This window comes from Leucopleurus acutus (assembly GCF_964270905.1).
Source record: "Leucopleurus acutus genome assembly, chromosome: 1".
Lineage (NCBI taxonomy): Eukaryota > Metazoa > Chordata > Mammalia > Artiodactyla > Delphinidae > Leucopleurus > Leucopleurus acutus.
In genome coordinates, this window is record NC_139142.1 from 1,727,313 (window position 1) to 1,745,037 (window position 17,725).

The 17,725-nt window shown below is 46.8% G+C and overlaps 1 protein-coding gene across 8 annotated transcripts in view; it reads right to left on the reverse strand.

Moving 5' to 3' along the window:
* Nucleotides 1-6,259: 6,259 nt before the first annotated feature.
* MARK3 (microtubule affinity regulating kinase 3) overlaps nucleotides 6,260-17,725 on the reverse strand; it is a 107,902-nt gene continuing 96,436 nt past the window's right edge. For 3 of the 8 annotated variants that reach the window (XM_082843362.1, XM_082843359.1, XM_082843366.1), the window contains 4 exons: nucleotides 15,834-16,091; nucleotides 11,736-11,762; nucleotides 10,403-10,447; nucleotides 6,260-7,266 (listed from right to left, as the gene is read on the reverse strand). In XM_082843362.1, the coding sequence (XP_082699488.1) occupies nucleotides 6,921-7,266; nucleotides 10,403-10,447; nucleotides 11,736-11,762; nucleotides 15,834-16,091 (676 nt within the window). In that variant the 3' untranslated portion in view covers nucleotides 6,260-6,920. The remainder of the gene's footprint in view (nucleotides 7,267-10,402; nucleotides 10,448-11,735; nucleotides 11,763-15,833; nucleotides 16,092-17,725) is intronic. The other 5 variants (XM_082843364.1, XM_082843363.1, XM_082843360.1 and 2 more) reach the window with 4 other exon arrangements.

Sequence of the window (17,725 nt, forward strand, 5' to 3'; positions counted from 1 at the left end):
CCTCCAGAGTAGCTGTCCCATCTTAAACCCCCCCAAGTATGAATGTCAATGAAGGAATATATGAACATAAAAACAATGATAGAAAGTCTTCACATCTTGTCCTGAAACATCTGAAAAGAACTGGGGCAGTTTAACTTAGAGAAGCAAAATTCAGGGAGGGAATACAATTTTTATCTTCAAATACTTGAGCCTTGACTAGTTAAAGGCTAGTCAAGGAGAGTAGGAGAGACTCCCAGAGTGGTGCAGGAAGCTGCTGTGCATCCGGAAAATGCAGAACCAGCCCGAACTCCTCCCAGCCCTCTGGCACTGGAGGCGCCCAGCAGAAACCAGAGAAGTTCCTGATGGGCAACTGCAGACTTCCCTTCTGCGTGAGGGACGATTCTGGCTTAAAATAACACTCAGAGATGGCTTAAGTGGGTGGGATGTAGAGGGAGCAGGAACATACAAATGGCACAGGGGAAGAGACGCGGTATGATCGGTCGTCTCTTTTCTTGGTGACACCCCCAGGAAGGCCTCTACTTATCACCATAACTAGAAACCACAAGAATGAATATCCAGGGAGCTGGGAGAGGATGTGAGAACCTCAGAATGTGCAACCACTCAGCCCCATCACACAAACCACCACAAAAAAACAAAATAAATCAGCAAGGCGACCAAACCAACACCGATGGCATCAGAAGTGCCCGACACAGCCCCCAGTCTGCCCTGCCCCCACCCCAAGAGATCCAGGTCGTCTTGGCAAGCGTGGTCTGGCCTCCACCCCAAGGTGACCCTGCTCTGTGGGAGGCTCCTGCTCATGACAAAGCAGTCAGAGCGGGGGCCACTGTTAACACGCAAGCGAATCTGACAGACCACCTGACTGAACACAGCTCACATGCACTGCCGACCCTCAGGTCGCTACTCTTTCAGCAGTCTGAAATCCAAACGCTACACTGACCGAGCGATTCTCTGTGGCGTGGGACAGAGTACGGCGCTAAGCCAAGCACTTCAACTTGCAGTTTCACATCTGATGGCAAATGTCAGGCGATGCGGGGCCTCCTCCTCTACGTCCCCAGGAACTTGCACGGTCTGAGCCCCACTTGAGCTGAATGACACCATGTGGGCATCTGTTATCCAGGCAGCTGGGTGAAGAGAATATTGCACCAGTCACCTGGACTGTGGGCTCCATTCTCATCCCACCTCTGGGTCTCGTCTGTAAAACAGGAAAGGCTCGGAGAGCTGCTGGACACCAAGTAGGATGCGCCTTGTACAGACCAAACATGGCTTCCCACAGCTGCTGCCCGTTTCAGCCTGGGCCGTGGGGGAGAGGCAGCTACAGGGGAGACTCACGAACAGCCGCCTCGCGTTTTCCAGATCTCTCCTGCGTGCACTCCATCATCACCCTGATCGTCATGGCTCAATGAATACTTATTTTGTGCTGTGTACCAGGCACTACTCTAGGTACTTGGGTTACATGAAAAAAAAAGGGCTTACATTCTAATAAGGGCAGGAGATGAGAGACAGAATAAATCTGTAAATGACGCTGAGGGTCAGGGCGGCCGGAGCAGCAGGCCTGGAGAGGCCAGGGCAGGCCTCGGTGGAGGCGGCGCCGTCGGCTTCCTGTCTGCACGCTCACACCAGGCCTGCTAATTCTCCCTGTCCTCTGGGGACACTGGCAAAGGCTTGGGGCCAGGAAGGTGGTGGCACAGGCCTGTCAACTTTCCTAACAGCGGGTTCTGAGCCCAGAACTCTACGCTTTAGACACGGGGGGAATGTTCTTATGAAGTCTATGCTGGCAGGGCAGTGTCCCCTCCTGAGAGCCGGAGTGTGCTGTTCAAGGACTTCTGCGCCTTGGGCAAGCCGGGAAGAAAGAGAAGAGGACTGGCTGGTGTTCTTCTTTAAAAAGACCTGTGCCTGTGTGTGCTGCTGTCTTCCAGATACCTGCCAGGTGCCCTGCTCTGTACTGGCCGTCTGGTGGACCCTGCCAACAACCCAGAGTGAGATACTCTTACGACATGCTGACTTTCTGAGGAGGAAACCTGAGGTTCAGAAGCTGGAATCTGGACACCAGGCTGCCCAGGTCAAGGGCGTACATCTCTAGGCCACGCTGCCCAGTTCATTTTTAAACAGGGCTCTGAGTCTGTCTGGAGGGAATCCCGAGGTCCTGCTTCGGAATCCGCCCTGCCCCGGCCTTCCTGGCCGCGCAGACCCTGCTGCAGCAACTAGCAGGGACAGGCTCAGCGCCCCCGCTGTGGCCAGGGGCTCCCCTACTGGCAGAGGATTTTCTTATTTTGAGTTCACAAAGGCCTCCTCGCAATGCCCACCCTGCTATCTGTTCTGGGCCCTAAAGCCACCCCTGAGAGTCTGGCCCAAACACAAAGAAAGGTCTCAGACTCTCCCACCACAAGCCATTTTCCACACACATCACATCTCCTCACCAGGTGAGCTCCCTTCCCTGGGGACATAAGTCTGGCCCAGATGTCCTGCTTGTGTTTTTTTTTTTCCTGCCGTTGCCACACAGCTTGTGAGATCTTGATTCCCCAACCAGGGATTGAACCCGGGTCCTCGGCAGTGAGAGTGTGGAGTCCTAACCACTGGACCGCCAGGGAAGTCCCACTTTCTGACTTCTGAGGGTTGTGATGCTGCTCTGTCACATATCCCCCAATCTCACCAGTGGCTGGGCAGCCACACTGGGATGCCACCGCACCACGCAGCGAGCACTGCTTGTGAGGAAGCGTCACCTCTGGCTGGGTCCTGGTCTCTCCACGTGGCAAACCAAGACCAACTCACGAAGCTGCTGGATTCTGGCCTCCTCGATGACTGGCAAGGACACCCGGGGTCTGCGCTCGGGAACAGTCACACCTGGACTCACCTGTGCACTGTCAGGGCACCTGCAAGGCATGTCACCCTCTTTACATCGCTCCCTTCAAAAGCAACCATTTCCCTCCCCATTCAAAAGTGGCTGCTGAGCTGTCTAAAGGATCCCACGGCAAATTAGTAATAAAAAACAAAAAACAGCCCCAACAACAAAAACCAAAAAAAGCGAAGTTTGGACCCTCTGATCCAAGCCCTCCCTCATTTCTGCTGCCGCTCTTGCCTGGGCCAGACCAGAAGACACAGCACTTCACAGACACGCCTCCCACGTCCCTGTGACTCCCTGGTGCTGCTCACGGAAGCCGCGATTGCTCCATGGATCCCACGGTCACCAAGCATCACTCACTGAGCAAGAACTGCTGGGAGAGGGTATTCTAGGGACAGCTTCCATGGCAACGGTAACTCGTTCATACCGCACACGGAGGGAGATTTTTCTTTTAAACATCATCGTTCTCTAGACTTTTGGAGAAACAGATGCTGTGGAAGTGATCACAGTTGTGCTTCTGAAAGTTAGTCATGTTTCTTAACAGTTTTCTGCACGGGTCTTCACTTTTAGAAACGGAAGGACAGCCTGAGAACAAGGCACGACATTAAGAAACGTTGTCTTGGTTCCTTTGATCTGCCTGATCTAGATGAAAGTCGACCTAACTGGAAGATAAGCCTTATATTCAAGAGTAAGACAACACTCTGATTGTCAGGTAAATGAAACCAGTAGTACTGCCTCGCCAGGTACCTTACCTCACTTCTGAGGGATTCCAGGGAAGTAAATAAGGAAAAAAGTGTGGCTTTGTCTCAAGTAATCAAAGTACTCTAGAATATTCCCTTTCAAAATTCACCATACGGGACTTCCCTGGTGGTCCAGTGGTTAAGAATCTGCCTTCCAATGCAGGGAACGTGGGTTCGATCCCTGGTTGAGGAACTAAGATCCCACATGCCATGGGGCAACTAAGCCCACGTGCCACAACTACTGAGCCCGTGTGCCTCAAAGAGAGAGCCCACGTGCTCTGGAGCCTGCACGCCACAACTACTGAGCCCGTGAGCTCTGAAGCCCGCGGGCCACACTAGAGAGCCCGCGCTCTGGAGCATGTGTGCAGCTAGAGAGCCCGTGTGCCACAACTACTGAGCCTGTGTGGTTTGAAGCCCGCGTGCCCCAAGTGGAGAGAAGCCCACGTGCTGCAAAGAGCCTGTGTGCTGCAACAAAAGATCCCGCGTGCTGCAGCTAAGACCCAACGCAGCCAAATAAATAAAGTAAAAAAAAATTCACTGTATGAAGAATAAAAATGCCATATCCTGAGGACGTAGTATCTCAAGGAAGGATGTGGGCCCCTCAGTAATGGATGAGATCTCAAGTTTTAACCTCAGTAAAGGTAACACTACCTATGCTGCCACTAAACTCAAACCCTCATCAATAGAGTCTTTTACATACAACCAGTTCAGACGACTTCTGCAGATGAATACTGGTACTACAAACACACACGATTTCTCATTGGATCAGTAACTATTAAGATGCAGATACGGCTTATGACAAATAAGCAAGCAAAACTAATATGAACATTTGTGTCTGTATGAAGAGTGGCCGTTTCATTAGGGCACGTGGTAAACTGATTTCTCCTAAAGGAGTTTAACTTCTAGTATTCCATTTGTCCTTGAAAACCATTTAAAACATGTCCAAGGCAACAGGATCAGAAGAAACTCGGCTGCAGCCACACCTTTGCTTGGCAGAGCTCCGCTTCACCCCCGCAGCTCCTGCAGGGCCATCTTGCACAGGAAGCCCTGCACACTGTGCTCTCGGAAAAGTGCATGCTGAAAGGGGATGGGTCTGGAGGAGAAAGGAGAATGCCTCAAGTGAAAAAATGAGGGGACTTGTTTTTTTTCCCGTAATCACAAAGGTTTGAAAGTACCAGTAAGGTGAAAATGACCGGCTCTATTGTTAGGTCAAAGGGCACTGACCCCTCCATCCTTCCCTGACCCTGGCTGGGGACCACAGGCCTGGCGCTCCTCCCACCACAAGGCTCTCCCGCCAGGCCCACCTCTTCTCCCCGGCCTCCCCAGGCACTGTCTCTGGGGCTCAGCACTGGTCCTCTCCTCTGCTCTGATGAGCTTCTCTCACTTGCCGAGGGTTCCCGGGGTCTCTCTCCCCGGTCTCCACCTATGTGTAAAGGTACCTCAAACTCGATGTGTCCAAACCTGTTCTCCCACCCCCAAACTTTCCCACAACCTGTCCTGTTTCGTGGGCAGCAACCCTCTCCTTTCTGCTGCTCTGGCCGAAAACCAGGACAGTCATCCTTGGCTTCTTCTCACTCACCCATTTCTAATCCAGGAGTAAACGCAGTTGACTCTTATTTCAAAACATACCCAGAATCCAACCAGTCTCACCAGGGCAGCATCACCTCTTACCTAATTAGGGCCGACAGCCTCCAAATGGCGTTTCTGGCTTCTCCTCACGCCCTGGGATGAATTTGCAACACAGCTGCCAGAACACGGGTTTGAAAGCCTGAGGCCACTCTTCTTCTTCTGTTTGAACCCCCCAGCTGCTCCCATCTCAGAGTAAAAACACATCTGCATCACCTCTGTGGCCCAGTTGGCACCCTGACCAAATGCCCTCCACTCTGCTCCAGCTCGCTGCTGCGCTCCGGCCTCGGCCAGATACTCTTCCGGGAGACGTGCGCGGATGCCTCCCTCGCAGCCAGGCCGCTGCTCAAGCACCCCATCCCCACCCGAGCCCCAGGACCTCTGGAATGCCTGACCCTGCCCTGTGACGTTTTTCATGCCATTTACCACTTTGTTCTATACTAGATACTGTACTATTGTTTACTGACTGCTCTCCTATTAGGACATATGCTTTAAGAGGCTAAGGATGTATCCCAAATACCCAAAACAGTGCTCTGCCCGTGGTAGACAGTAAGTATTTGTGACTGAGTGACCAGACTTTCATACTTGGACCACCACCGACAAACCCAGAACCCAAACAGCACACCAATTAATGTGATAATATCCCCGTGAGATTAAAGCATCAAACTGACTGATGAGTTTATTACCCTCTTTATGTAACCATGTAGGTGTTGGGAAACGGATGTGAGTCTAATTCATGTACTGAATCACAAAGAACAAGAGAGGAAAATTACATACTTCATGGAGAACAAACCCAGAACTGCCAAGGCCTGGCGTTTCTCCACACGGGGGCGCGCCGGGGCTCCCGAGGCTGAGGCTGACGGCCACTCCCGACTCCCATCCTGCTCAGGTCACCAGGGGGGCCATCTTCTCCCTTTATTGCCTTTGGGGAAAAAAGATGCTAGAAATCACAAAATGTTGGGATCCACGCTAAGGAAAGGGTGGCCCGGCCTTCGCACACTTTCCATTTGCTTTTGTTCAACTTGGTGGTGGAGGCAAAAACACATACTTTTAAGTGACTGCCTTAATCTGAATCTTAAATACAGTATTAGGAGACAATGCAAGATTTTACTCAGAAAAAGTGAATTTTTAATTATCTTGTGAATCTACTTAGAAAAACACACACAAGCAATGTTCACAACTATAAATTTAAACCTTTTGCACTAAAAAAAAAACACGAAACAACAAACACAAAACCACAGGCATGAACTGTAAACCTGCATTAATTACCAACTAGTCTTAAAGTTAATTCTTAGTAGTAATTCAGTATTTTCCTCCTTGGCAATTTTAATGTTTTAGCACCAAATAATCTCCCACAGAGGTACTCGTAACAACTCTGGTTGCCAGTGTAAGGAGATGCTTCCGTAGCACTACTTCACACACACACCGTCCACTCTCACACCCGCACAGACAGGAGGCACGTGGAGATGGATGTCACACGCTGACTTTCAGGGCAATGGAAATAAGACAGAGGGCACACGTGTCACACGTCTTTAATGTAGTGCATTCGTAGAAAAAAGGCCAGCTTTCGCTCCCAGGCGTGCTCTCGTCCTTATATTTTAATATCATGATTTAGAAGATGCAGACGTTATTGCCTAAATATTATTCTATACATTTCCACCAGTGTTCAGGAAAACACTTTAAATTGCTACTTAATTTACACCATAATTACTGGGTTACAGCTTTAGCTCATTGGCAATTTTGGAAGCGATATTTTTGAAAGCTATGGACGTCCCTGATATCCGCTTAAACCGGACCCCGTTCAGAGACAGTCTTGGCAGCTTGCACACTTCCATCTCCCACTGCACGAGGCTCTCCGCGTGCCCGTCGCCGTGGACACAGAAGAGTAAGAAGCGCTCTCTCTGCTCGTAGTCACAGTTATTGGCGTCCAGCACTTTGCGGATTTCCCGCATCATGTCATTGGGATCCATGGAACTAGTGGTTTTCATGCTCCAGGTAAAGCGCAGGGAACGAGGTTTTGCTTCTTTGTTTTCCTCCTTTTGCTCAGCAGATACGTTGCGACTGAAAGGCACAGTGCAGGTTTATTCTTAATTGCACAGGAAAACTCACCTTTTCTACTCTACCCAGCTCATGACCAACGTCTTCAATACAGCATAATAAATGACTTCCACGTTTTTCCCGCATAGGCTCATGGCTGGTAGACTGTTCCTTTGCTAAGAAGTACTCACCTATTTCTCCACAACCCCCTTCCCGTCCCAATCATAAGCCACAATGTAAAAAATCTACCTGGCCGAAAAATCTCCACCAGTCATCCGGTGAAAATTAAGAAAGTAATTGTTAAACAGAACCCTTGGGAGGAGGCAAAGTGGAGAGCGAACTGAGCACGTCTCCAGAGCCCAGCCCTCGTCATCCAGGCTGGCTGCCGGCGGCAAGGTGCCGGCAGGGCCCTTCACAGGCCAGCTCAGGGAGGCGGCGGCAGCAGCCCAGCCACCAGGTCTGCTCGGCCTGGCTGCTTCTCCTACCACAATTTTTAAAGACTCAATTCATCATAACCTCCACTGTAACTGTTACTCAGGATAACCAGTTACTCAACACAGTTGAAAATTGCTTTCCCGGCAAACGGCCCCAGATGCTAAGTACAGCTAGGTAAGAGAGTGGGCCATTCTCTCAGTCCCCTACCACCACCTTAGCATTTTTCCTTTTACTGTGCTAATTTAAACTTCCAACTTCACAGTTAAAAAGAATTCTTAGATGACACTACCTTACTACTGAAATAGGAAAATGAAATGTTGAGGCTTACTTGCTGCTGAGCACTGAAATGACCAATTTGAATGTAAACTGTACAGATTCACAAGGTGCAGGCTGTGGTCCCAGGCACGGCTCTCTCAGGAACTCCAAGAGGCACCTACCATCTCACTGCTCTGCGGTATTTAATCATTACCGCCACAAGCCGTTACTGACATTCTCAATTAGGAGGGTGAATACCTAACATGCTTGTGCATTAAAAACTCACAGTGTATGTATGTTCAATACACTCAATCCTATGGCAAGTTCACCAGAGCTGAGAGTGGACCGTAGGGTTTACTGTGTATGTAACTCTCCCTGTCAGCCACCTGCTAACAGAATATTCAGTTTGGTTCACACCTACCAAAACTGTTTGAAAGCTTCCTAAGTATAAAATGCTGCTAAATACTAAATAGGTTACAAATAAAAGCAAAAGCTCTCTAAGCTGGGGTCGGCGGGGGGGAACTAAAACACAAGGAAACAGCAATAGCACAGGTAAGGCACGGGCTGTCAGCTAGAGTCCCAGAGAGGTGGAGCCCGCCTGACAGGGAGGACCGCAAGAGAGGGGAGGAGTGGAGCAGAGGGAAAGGCAGGGTAGACGACGCGGGGCGGGCAATGGCATCTGAGAAGAGCTACGAAGACACCATGGGATTTCAACATGACGGAGGCGGGAGAAAGTCTGTGTCTAGGGCAGAGGAAATCTCTTAAGTGAAGGCAAGGAGGTATGGAAAGCACAGAATGTGTTGAGGGCAAATTCGAAGGTACCCACGGACTGGAGCTGAGGGCACAGTCTCACCCCCCCCAGATGGCCACTGGCATTTACTGAGCCCTTGATCCTCAGCACACCAGGAGGTGGGTTCTGTTAGTCCCTCCCAACTATGGCTGGGGAGACAAACTCAGGGCAGCTAGACTTGCTCAAGGGCAGGCGGGGGGATGCTGCCTGACTCTCACCCTGAACTTCTGCCTCAACTGAGGGATTTGTGCGTGGGGGAAACTGGGGCTGCTGAGGCCACACAGGGCCTCATATGGACATGGTCGGCCAGGCGATGGGGCCACTGCAGGTTTTCATTCAGGGTAGTCATGATCAGAGCTGTGTTTTAGAAAGACCAGGAAGAGAGGAAATGGGCTAACAAGGACCTGAAACAGCATGGTGGCGACTGGCATAAAAAAGGGCACAAGTGGAAGAAATCTAGAGTCCTGAACCCATCTGGTGACTCCCCCTGCCGCCAGATCCATGCAATGACAGGTACAGAAAATTTAAACGCAAAACACTCAACTACATAATCATTCTTTTTTTTTTGGCCGCACTGCACGGCTTGTGGGATCTTAGTTCCCCGATCAGGGACCTAGTGAAAGCACAGAGTCCTAACCACTTAATTCCCTACATAATCAATCTTAAAGAAAAAAAAAAAGACATCTAATTTGAAATATGAAAATTCTCCTAGGGAATTTCCTAGAGGTCCAGTGCTTAGGACTTGGAGCTTTCACTGCCAGGGCCAGGGTACAATCCCTGGTCTGGGAACTAAGATCCCACAAGCCACATGGCGCGGCCAAAAAAGAAAAGAAAAATTCTCCTAAATATTCTGCTTTCACTCCTTGAGACTAGAACTATGCCAGGAGTTCTCACCAGGTCGACAATGCTCCAGACTCCCAGACCTCACCTCCGGTCAGGAGAGCTCAGGCAGGAGGAATGCATCTTTTTTTTAAATTACAAAAGGAAATTTATTTCAAAAGCATAAGGGAACACTTACATTTGAACAAGGGGATATACAGGTGTCTCGCAAAAGAAAACTAACCCATGGCACGAAGTTTTTCGTTCAAAGTTTTGAAGCAGAAATAACCTAAGTTGTGCACTACTGCCTTAGGAAGGGAGGGGACAATGAGGTGGCAAAGGAAGGAGCGCAGCCAACTTAAATCAAGCTTCAGAAAGCCAGGCCCCTTCTGCTCAGCTCTGAGTGTACAAACATCAAAAAGAAAAAGAGGGAAAATCACACTTCATGTTCAAATTTATATGACTGTAGTTCCAAAACAGCATCTATACTTGAAATGGCTTTAGGCCACTGGCTGATCTGCCGCTGAGGTCCAGGCTACCTGGTCACAGTTTTCAAATGGCAATTCCACGTTCCTATGCCTAGGAATGCGTATTTTAACACCCAAACACCAGTGAGAACCCAGGTGGGGCTGGGACCCGAGGCTCCCACCAGCAGGTGGCTGCAGCACTCCAGCGCCCTCACGTGGCTGCCAGGTGCCGGCGGCAGCAGCAATGCTTCCTGACCACATACTGCTGGTGGCACTAAGCAATTCCACTTGGAGCAGGGACAGATGCAGAACGTTCAGAAAAGGGGTGTTGCCTCTGCCGCAGAAATGAGGTAAATACCTATAAAATATTTTAAGTAAAAATCGTTTCCCTCACCTTGAGCCCTCATATCTCCCGTTCCTCTCATATTCAGTTGGAAGCCTCAATGAATAGAATGCAGAAGCACAGAGAAGTGGGAAAGAGAAAAGATATCTTACACACCAGTACACGACCAACCCAAATATAAACACAGACATTATAAAATGAACAAATCCAAAGCACTTTTTTTTGGTCACCAGCTGAGCTTATTAAAACTCCTTCTCTTGTAGGTGTGACTCTGCCAGAGGCCACCGCCATGAGTTCATGAAGGCCGTGCAGGAGGCTGGCTACACACCTGCTTCACATACACAACAGGTATTCCTGCCCAGCTCTGGAATCTGCGCACACTCACGGCCTTCAACTGGAGGTATTCTTTTTAATCACTACCCAAAGTATAGTGGGTTTCCAATTAAATAATCATGGAGTGGAGTTTCCCACAGAAAGAAAGCACTCTTCCCACGGTTTCTGATAAAGAGCTCACGTGAATAAAGACTCTCCACAACCCACATGGTGGCCTCCACATAAAAACCCATAACCTTGCCCGCTGGTGAGCTGAGAGCAGCAGGCACGATGTGGCTGCAGTGGCAGCTTTTCCCTCAAGGGTGTGTGCATCCCGAGACAGTGAGCAACGCTTCTGGTCTTTTAAGTGTCATCATCAAAAAACTATCTACCTAGTAAGAATAACATTTACTACAGTGCTTTAAGTAAAAATGAGACATACTTTCTTCAGAGGTTGGTGGAAAGTGCCTTTTAGATACAATACTACTCACTCTTCAACTCTTGGAAAATATTAAAATATTTCTGCTATACAGTTGCCCACGTCTTAATTTCTGAAAAACCCCAACAAATGAGGTTGTAGGTGTGAATTTTACATTTATTTCCAGTATCAGGATATTAGCTGATTTATCTGTCATTTTAAAGCCTTTTGCTAATGCAATCCTTCATGAAATAAAAAACGACAGCTAACACAATTACCACTTACCGTTTGCATGCTTGAGGCTAATCATGAATTGCACATTGTTACTGAACATCTCATTCTTCAAACAGAAGCATGCTAAGTGTTATTAGTATGAAGACAGAATTATTTGGATGCTAAATAATTCTACCAAAGGAAGAAAATGCACAGAGCATGCGTAGGCCTCTTGTTACATGGGTGCCACAGTCCCTTTAAAAATGCCTGACAGAGTTAATCTCTTTCTTTCCAGCTTCCTTTCAAAGAAGTATTTAGTTCTCAGCAGAAAGTTTAGTGTTTAAGGAAAAAAAACAAGGCTAGAAAGCCAAACCTGATGTTAATTGCAGGAGCCATTTCAGGGTGAGGATTGAAAAAAAAATGTGTATATATAAATCCTACCTTTTGATAAACCTGAATGACATGTTTCTAAAAGAAATTAAGCCAAAAAAAAAAATTAACAAAAATGAGTTGCACAAGTTAAATAGTCAATTACAGATAGAACAAAAACAGCAAGTAAAACAGGGCTCCTCTCCTGTCCAATGAACAATGAAACAGCGACATTTGATGAAAAAGTAAAATTATCACAAATAATTGAGTATGTGATCTTTTAAACAGAAATATAAAAAATCTGTACTTGTAAGAAAAAATTTAGCAGTAAATATTGACATTAACTATAATTAAATGTTTTAAGGTTCTTCAGATGGGTATACCTTAAGATAATAAAATTCAACATTTTGTGTTAGTCATTTGCAATGTACTAGAAATAAAATAACATTCCTCAACTTTCTTCAGAATATCTTATGAACAAAAAATCACCTTATACAGAAACATTAAAAATTTCATTATAAAAATATTTATCCATGAAGAGAATCATTACTTACTTCAGGAAGATGATTTAGACATTAACAGAATGTCTGTTACAGTGGTTTCGTATAAATCACTTTTTAAGAAAAAAAGTCATTGGAGGTTAGGTTTTTTTCCCTTCCAGTTTTGATATAACTGACATACAGCACTGTAATAAGTTATTGGGAGTTTAAAATGAAGTAGACTTTTTAGAGCTTTAGATATCAAAATGAATGAAAATTAAATGACCAGACAACAGTGGGGGGTTCATTTTTATGTTTTATGTAATAAACGGAAAGAGCTGTGTTTAAAAGAAGTAACTCTGCTCATTAAAAAAAAATTTAAGGAGATGCTTGGGTTGTGCTGAACAGAATTTGACAAAAGAAATTTCAAACTGGCTCAGGCTTGTATGATCATGCAATAAGCATTCCTGGGTGAGTGTGAGCTGGGCTTGTCAAGCTATTTCTAAATCTCAGTTCTGAGACAGAGCACAGGAGGCACTCAAATGTATTTGAGGACTGACTGAATTAATAACTTCCTTCGTTGTTTTTTTCCTAATTTGGGACGACTTTTGCATTGCTTCAGATACCTACCAATTTTAAAAGTATCTAACTACTGGAGATAACCGCCCACCACTCCATAATCAGATCAAAAGTAGTATACAGCAGGATTACACACAGTAAGGAAAGATCATGCATGTGAAAACTGATTAAAAGGCCTTTAAAACGTATTTTCATTTCCGAATTTTCTACCTGAGAAAAGTCAAGGGGACTGCTCAGGTACCATAGGACTGATTTTCTTAACTTTTCCTCCCTTAAATCCCTTGAGGTATAAAGAGGAGGAAGCTACAGGATTAAGGCTCTCACACTCCGCCCGGGACCACGTGGATGGCTCCCAGGAGCACAGAGGCACCTGCGCTTGTGCCCGGGCTGTCCTGCCTGCAGAGTATGGGTGACTCTGAGTGCCCTGAGCCCACAGCTCTCTAAAGCTCTCACAACATCCAAGGCACAGCCAGGAGCAGAGGGCGAGTTTTCTGATGCCAGTCCCACCGTGTCACAGCAGGTCTCCTTGCGGCATCTACGTGCCAACACCTGAGCCTTTCCTGCACTAGAACTTTAACCCTCACAATTATTGTTAGGAGAGGGTAAGAAGCTGATGCTGCGGCAGCAAGGACTCTGTTTTTAAGAATGAACTGACTACAACTGAAGTACAGCACCAAGGGAGGCTACAGGTCTCAGTCTGCAAACTAACAGAAGACTTTCTGTAAAAATTTTGGGGTGGACATTATAAAATCAGATGAGCCCCTCTAGAATATTTTTAACAAGAAGCCTCAGCCTTCAATTTCAATTCAAATACATGAAATAAATTTAATTCTAAAATGTGGGAAAAGGACTCACGTCTGTAACTGTGCTTTACCGTTTTCTGCCAGGGACACTACACAGTGGGTTCAAGGCTCTTCTGGAGCCACGGATCTGACTCAGCACTCTTCTGCTGTAGGATCTTGAACATGTGCCTTAATCTCTCTGAACCTTGCCTCCAGTTTCTTCTATGAAACTGGGACAATGTCTATTCCATGGGGTAGATTATGGAGATTAAATGAGTATGTGAGAGAGAATGCATGTGTGTGCATACACACATACTTATTTATGTATATAAAATGAGTATTCCTGGGCTTCCCTGGTGGTGCAGTGGTTGAGAGTCCGCCTGCCAATGCAGGGGACACGGGTTCGTGCCCCGGTCCGGGAAGATCCCACATGCCGCGGAGCGGCTAGGCCCGTGGGCTATGGCCGCTGAGCCGGCGTGTCCAGAGCCTGTGCTCCGCGGTGGGAGAGGCCACAGCAGTAAGAGGCCCGCGTACCACAAAAAAAAAAAAAAAGAGTATTCCTATATCTATAAATCTACAGACATCTCTTTAGCTTAGCACACAGGAAGCATTCAGTATACTGTGGCTGATGTTATTTTTGTCAATGATAGTATTAAGATGACCCCTAAAAACCCACGAAGGAGGCAAACAAATTCAAGGATTTTAATGATGTGCAAGGCTTTATTTAAAGAGCCCATTACTGACCAATGTGTAAGGACACAAAGCTGACTGTCCTGTGACTGAAGCTTAGACAGACCTGACTGCCACACATCCCTTCTGTGCTCGGGGACCAGAGGGCAAAGGATCAGTTGACATTAAGCAGCCTAGGCTCCAAGGAAGGAGCTAAGGCACAGGGAGGCTGGGGACAGCACCTGGGATGACCCTGAAAGGAAGCAATGCATTATTTTGGGGGTCATCAGACTCTTCTTGGGTTGAACTCATTGTCTCTCTTGCTGGCCACAAATGGGTGCCCCAAATCTGGCAAGGCCCTTCAGACCATTCTGCTCTTCTGCCCAGCCCGGAATGGAATGTCTCAGCAAAGGGGCTCAGAGAATAATAGGGTAGACCAGAAACTCTGGACTCCTCTGACCTCTAGTCAATGCTAGTGGATATCAGAAGTCCTCCCTAATCTGGTATTTGACATCCTGACAATGAACAGATCATCTGGGGAAAGACAGTTTAATGTGACTTGTCTAAGTTTTAGATGACTGATTTAAAATAAAATTACTGGGGGAGACTGAAAAGTGGTATTTAGCTTACAGGTTAAATCAAGAAGACGGCACATAACAGATCAGTAGGCTAACGGGCCACAAGGAGTCAGAGAAGAGAGGAGGAGGGCGTGTATCATTTTAGACTCTGGGAAGAGCCCACTGTTGTTCTGTGAAGAAGACACAAGTGATGAACCAGAGGGTCTGTAACAGGCAAAACCTGCAGGACACCTCGGACAGACTAATCCACAGAGAGGCTTAAGTTCAAAGAATTTCCTCTGGGTGTCCTGGAACTGCAGGGGCTCTCAGGTTTCCTGGCTGTGGTCCTGGCTAAAGGTGCCTTTGCTTATAATGCAGAGTGGTATCTTTTCTTTTTCCTCTTATAGTAGCCAATGTTTCTAGGCTTTGCAACCTCTAGACGAAGATTCTGGAAATAAAGTTAAAAGTACCTCAAGGACCTTTAGAGATTTCCCAAGGCCCCAACTGACAGTCTACTGGACATACAAAAGATTTTATACATGACCAGATACTAGCTTCTTCCTAAGAATAAGGCAAGGATTTTATCTCCAAAACTATTCAATATAGAATGTTACCTTGTTCTCATTATAACTCAGGCCAACAGAGAGAACAATTTCAAGATTGAAGCTCTAAGAAACTTAGTGCTCCTCAACGACACTGGAATGCAACGAGAGAAGAGGAAATGTCTCTCTCCTCCGTGTCTAGGGACGCTTACACCATACACGTCTTCCTCGGTGGCTACTGATGGGGCGCCAGCCCCCGAACTACACTGGATCTGGGCTTTCGCTAAACTGAAGTGCACATGCCATGTAGAGAGATGTGAGAGTAAAAGGAAAAGTAATTAAACAACAACCACCTCCCAAGTGCTAGATAACTTTTAGTGTTGTGAAAGGACTCTGAGCTCTATAATTCCTCTTCTAAAAGGTTTTGAAAGTACAGCATTAGAAAAATGTGAGCTAAAGACAAACTGAAAAGCATCTGGGCAGCGGCTTCACACGAGGGAGACGGCACTTCTCCCTTTGCCCTTGTGTTTGCTCCAACCAACAGCACCACCTAGGCACTTACCTCCTCGTGAGTTTGGAAGTTAATTTACTAAAAAGATTAGTGGAGCCTCGGCTTCGAGTCTGCGACAATGGTGTGGCTTCATGGGACAGGCTGGGTGAAGCAGGCGGGCCGTTATACGTGGCAGTGCGCCGCTCCCGGGGCTGGCCGTGGAAAGTGCTACGACTGGCAGTGCCTCTTGGGAAGCGGGTTCGATCTGGGGTGGTGGCGCTGCTAATACTGTGTGTTGAAGCAACTGGAGCTCTCTGGTCAGGAATAGTGCTTTGAGATCAGAAAATGACAGATTCTTAGATCTCTGTTCACAAAACCCTGGCTTTGTAGCAAACATGGCACACAAACATTTACGATCACAATATACCTTTGATATAGAGTGGAGAAAACCAGTTATATAAATCCAGATCCAAGGGGTATTTTATAGGACTTAGGAGCAAAAGGTAAGTTAAATGGCAAAGGGTACCAAAGGAATAGTACATAATCAAACAAAACCTCATGGAGTTTAAGGGAACAGTACACACATATTTTCAAGGACAAGATTAATGCAGGGAAATTCTAGAACAAAGAACAGCTAACTCAAGCTTTTTTTCCTTTGCTTCCCTCTCAAATTGCTTACATGCAGAGAAACTTGCCAATACAAAAGAAATAAAGGCTATGCAGGTGAAACTGAAGAATAGGCAACTAAAAAGTTTTGGAAGCACAAAAATGGCATAAGTACTGTAAAATTCCACATGCTGAAAGCAACTTGGAAAGAAGGGGGAATTTCTTACACCCTTTGTAGTATGCAAAGGCATGAAGACACAAAGATGACCAGGGACACCATGAGACAGGATGTGCTTAACTAAAACCACACACAGGAAGGACACTTTGTAGACAACTGGAACAAAATCTTGGACTATAAAATCCACAGCACAAAATTAAGAAGCAGTGGGTACACATTAGTTTCACAAGGAATGTGCATTTTTCTTACATAGCCTTGAAGTTATCTCCTTCACTGTCTATTGGAGGTAACATCATCTTGGGGCGCCCAGAGCCTGACATGGACATCGACTTGTGATGTCGCAGCCGACAGGTGGAAGATGTCTTACAAACAGAGGCAGGGCTAGCTGCGTAAGCGAACATTTCCATCAGGCTGGGAGGGGGTTTGGGTTCAGGCAGAGGCAGAAACAACAGTATGATGGACTAGTGACAAAAAGAGCAACTCTTGTTCAAAGCATATAACCTTCCTCCCCAAACCATCTCGTCTTTGTCAAGGAACAAAAATCTCTTAAACCTGTTTTGGGGATTCTGAAGCAACTGCTAATCTGTATCTGCTTTTTTTAAAACAGCAATTTAAAAAGTTTATTAGCTTTAAAGAAAAGAAAATAACATCATACATGTTTGAATATTTACGTGAGAGGGACGATCTCTTCCGAGCTATGTATAAAATTAAGCCCACCCTAAAAGAGATGCCTCCATTCATACCAAAGTGAATCTATAATATGAGCCCACTATGCTCTTGACCTGTTCCCAAAGCACACTGTCATATTTTAAATGGACTAGTAAAATCACAGGTACAGCAGTAACTAGTTCTATTTATCAAAGTATCCTATGTTGTTTAGATATCCTATGTTGTTTGTATTTATCAAAGTATCCTATGTTGGGCTTCCCTAGTGGCGCTAGTGGTTAGGAATCCGCCTGCCAATGCAGAGGACACGGGTTCGAGCCCTGGTCCAGGAAGATCCCACATGCCGTGGAGCAACTAAACCCGTGCGTCACAACTACTGAGCCTGTGCTCTAGAGCCCGCAAGCCACAACTACTGAGCCCCCGCGCCACAAACTACTGAAGCTCAAGCGCCTAGAGCCCGTGCTCTGCAACAAGAGAAGGCACCACAGTGAGAAGCCTGCGCACTGCACAAACA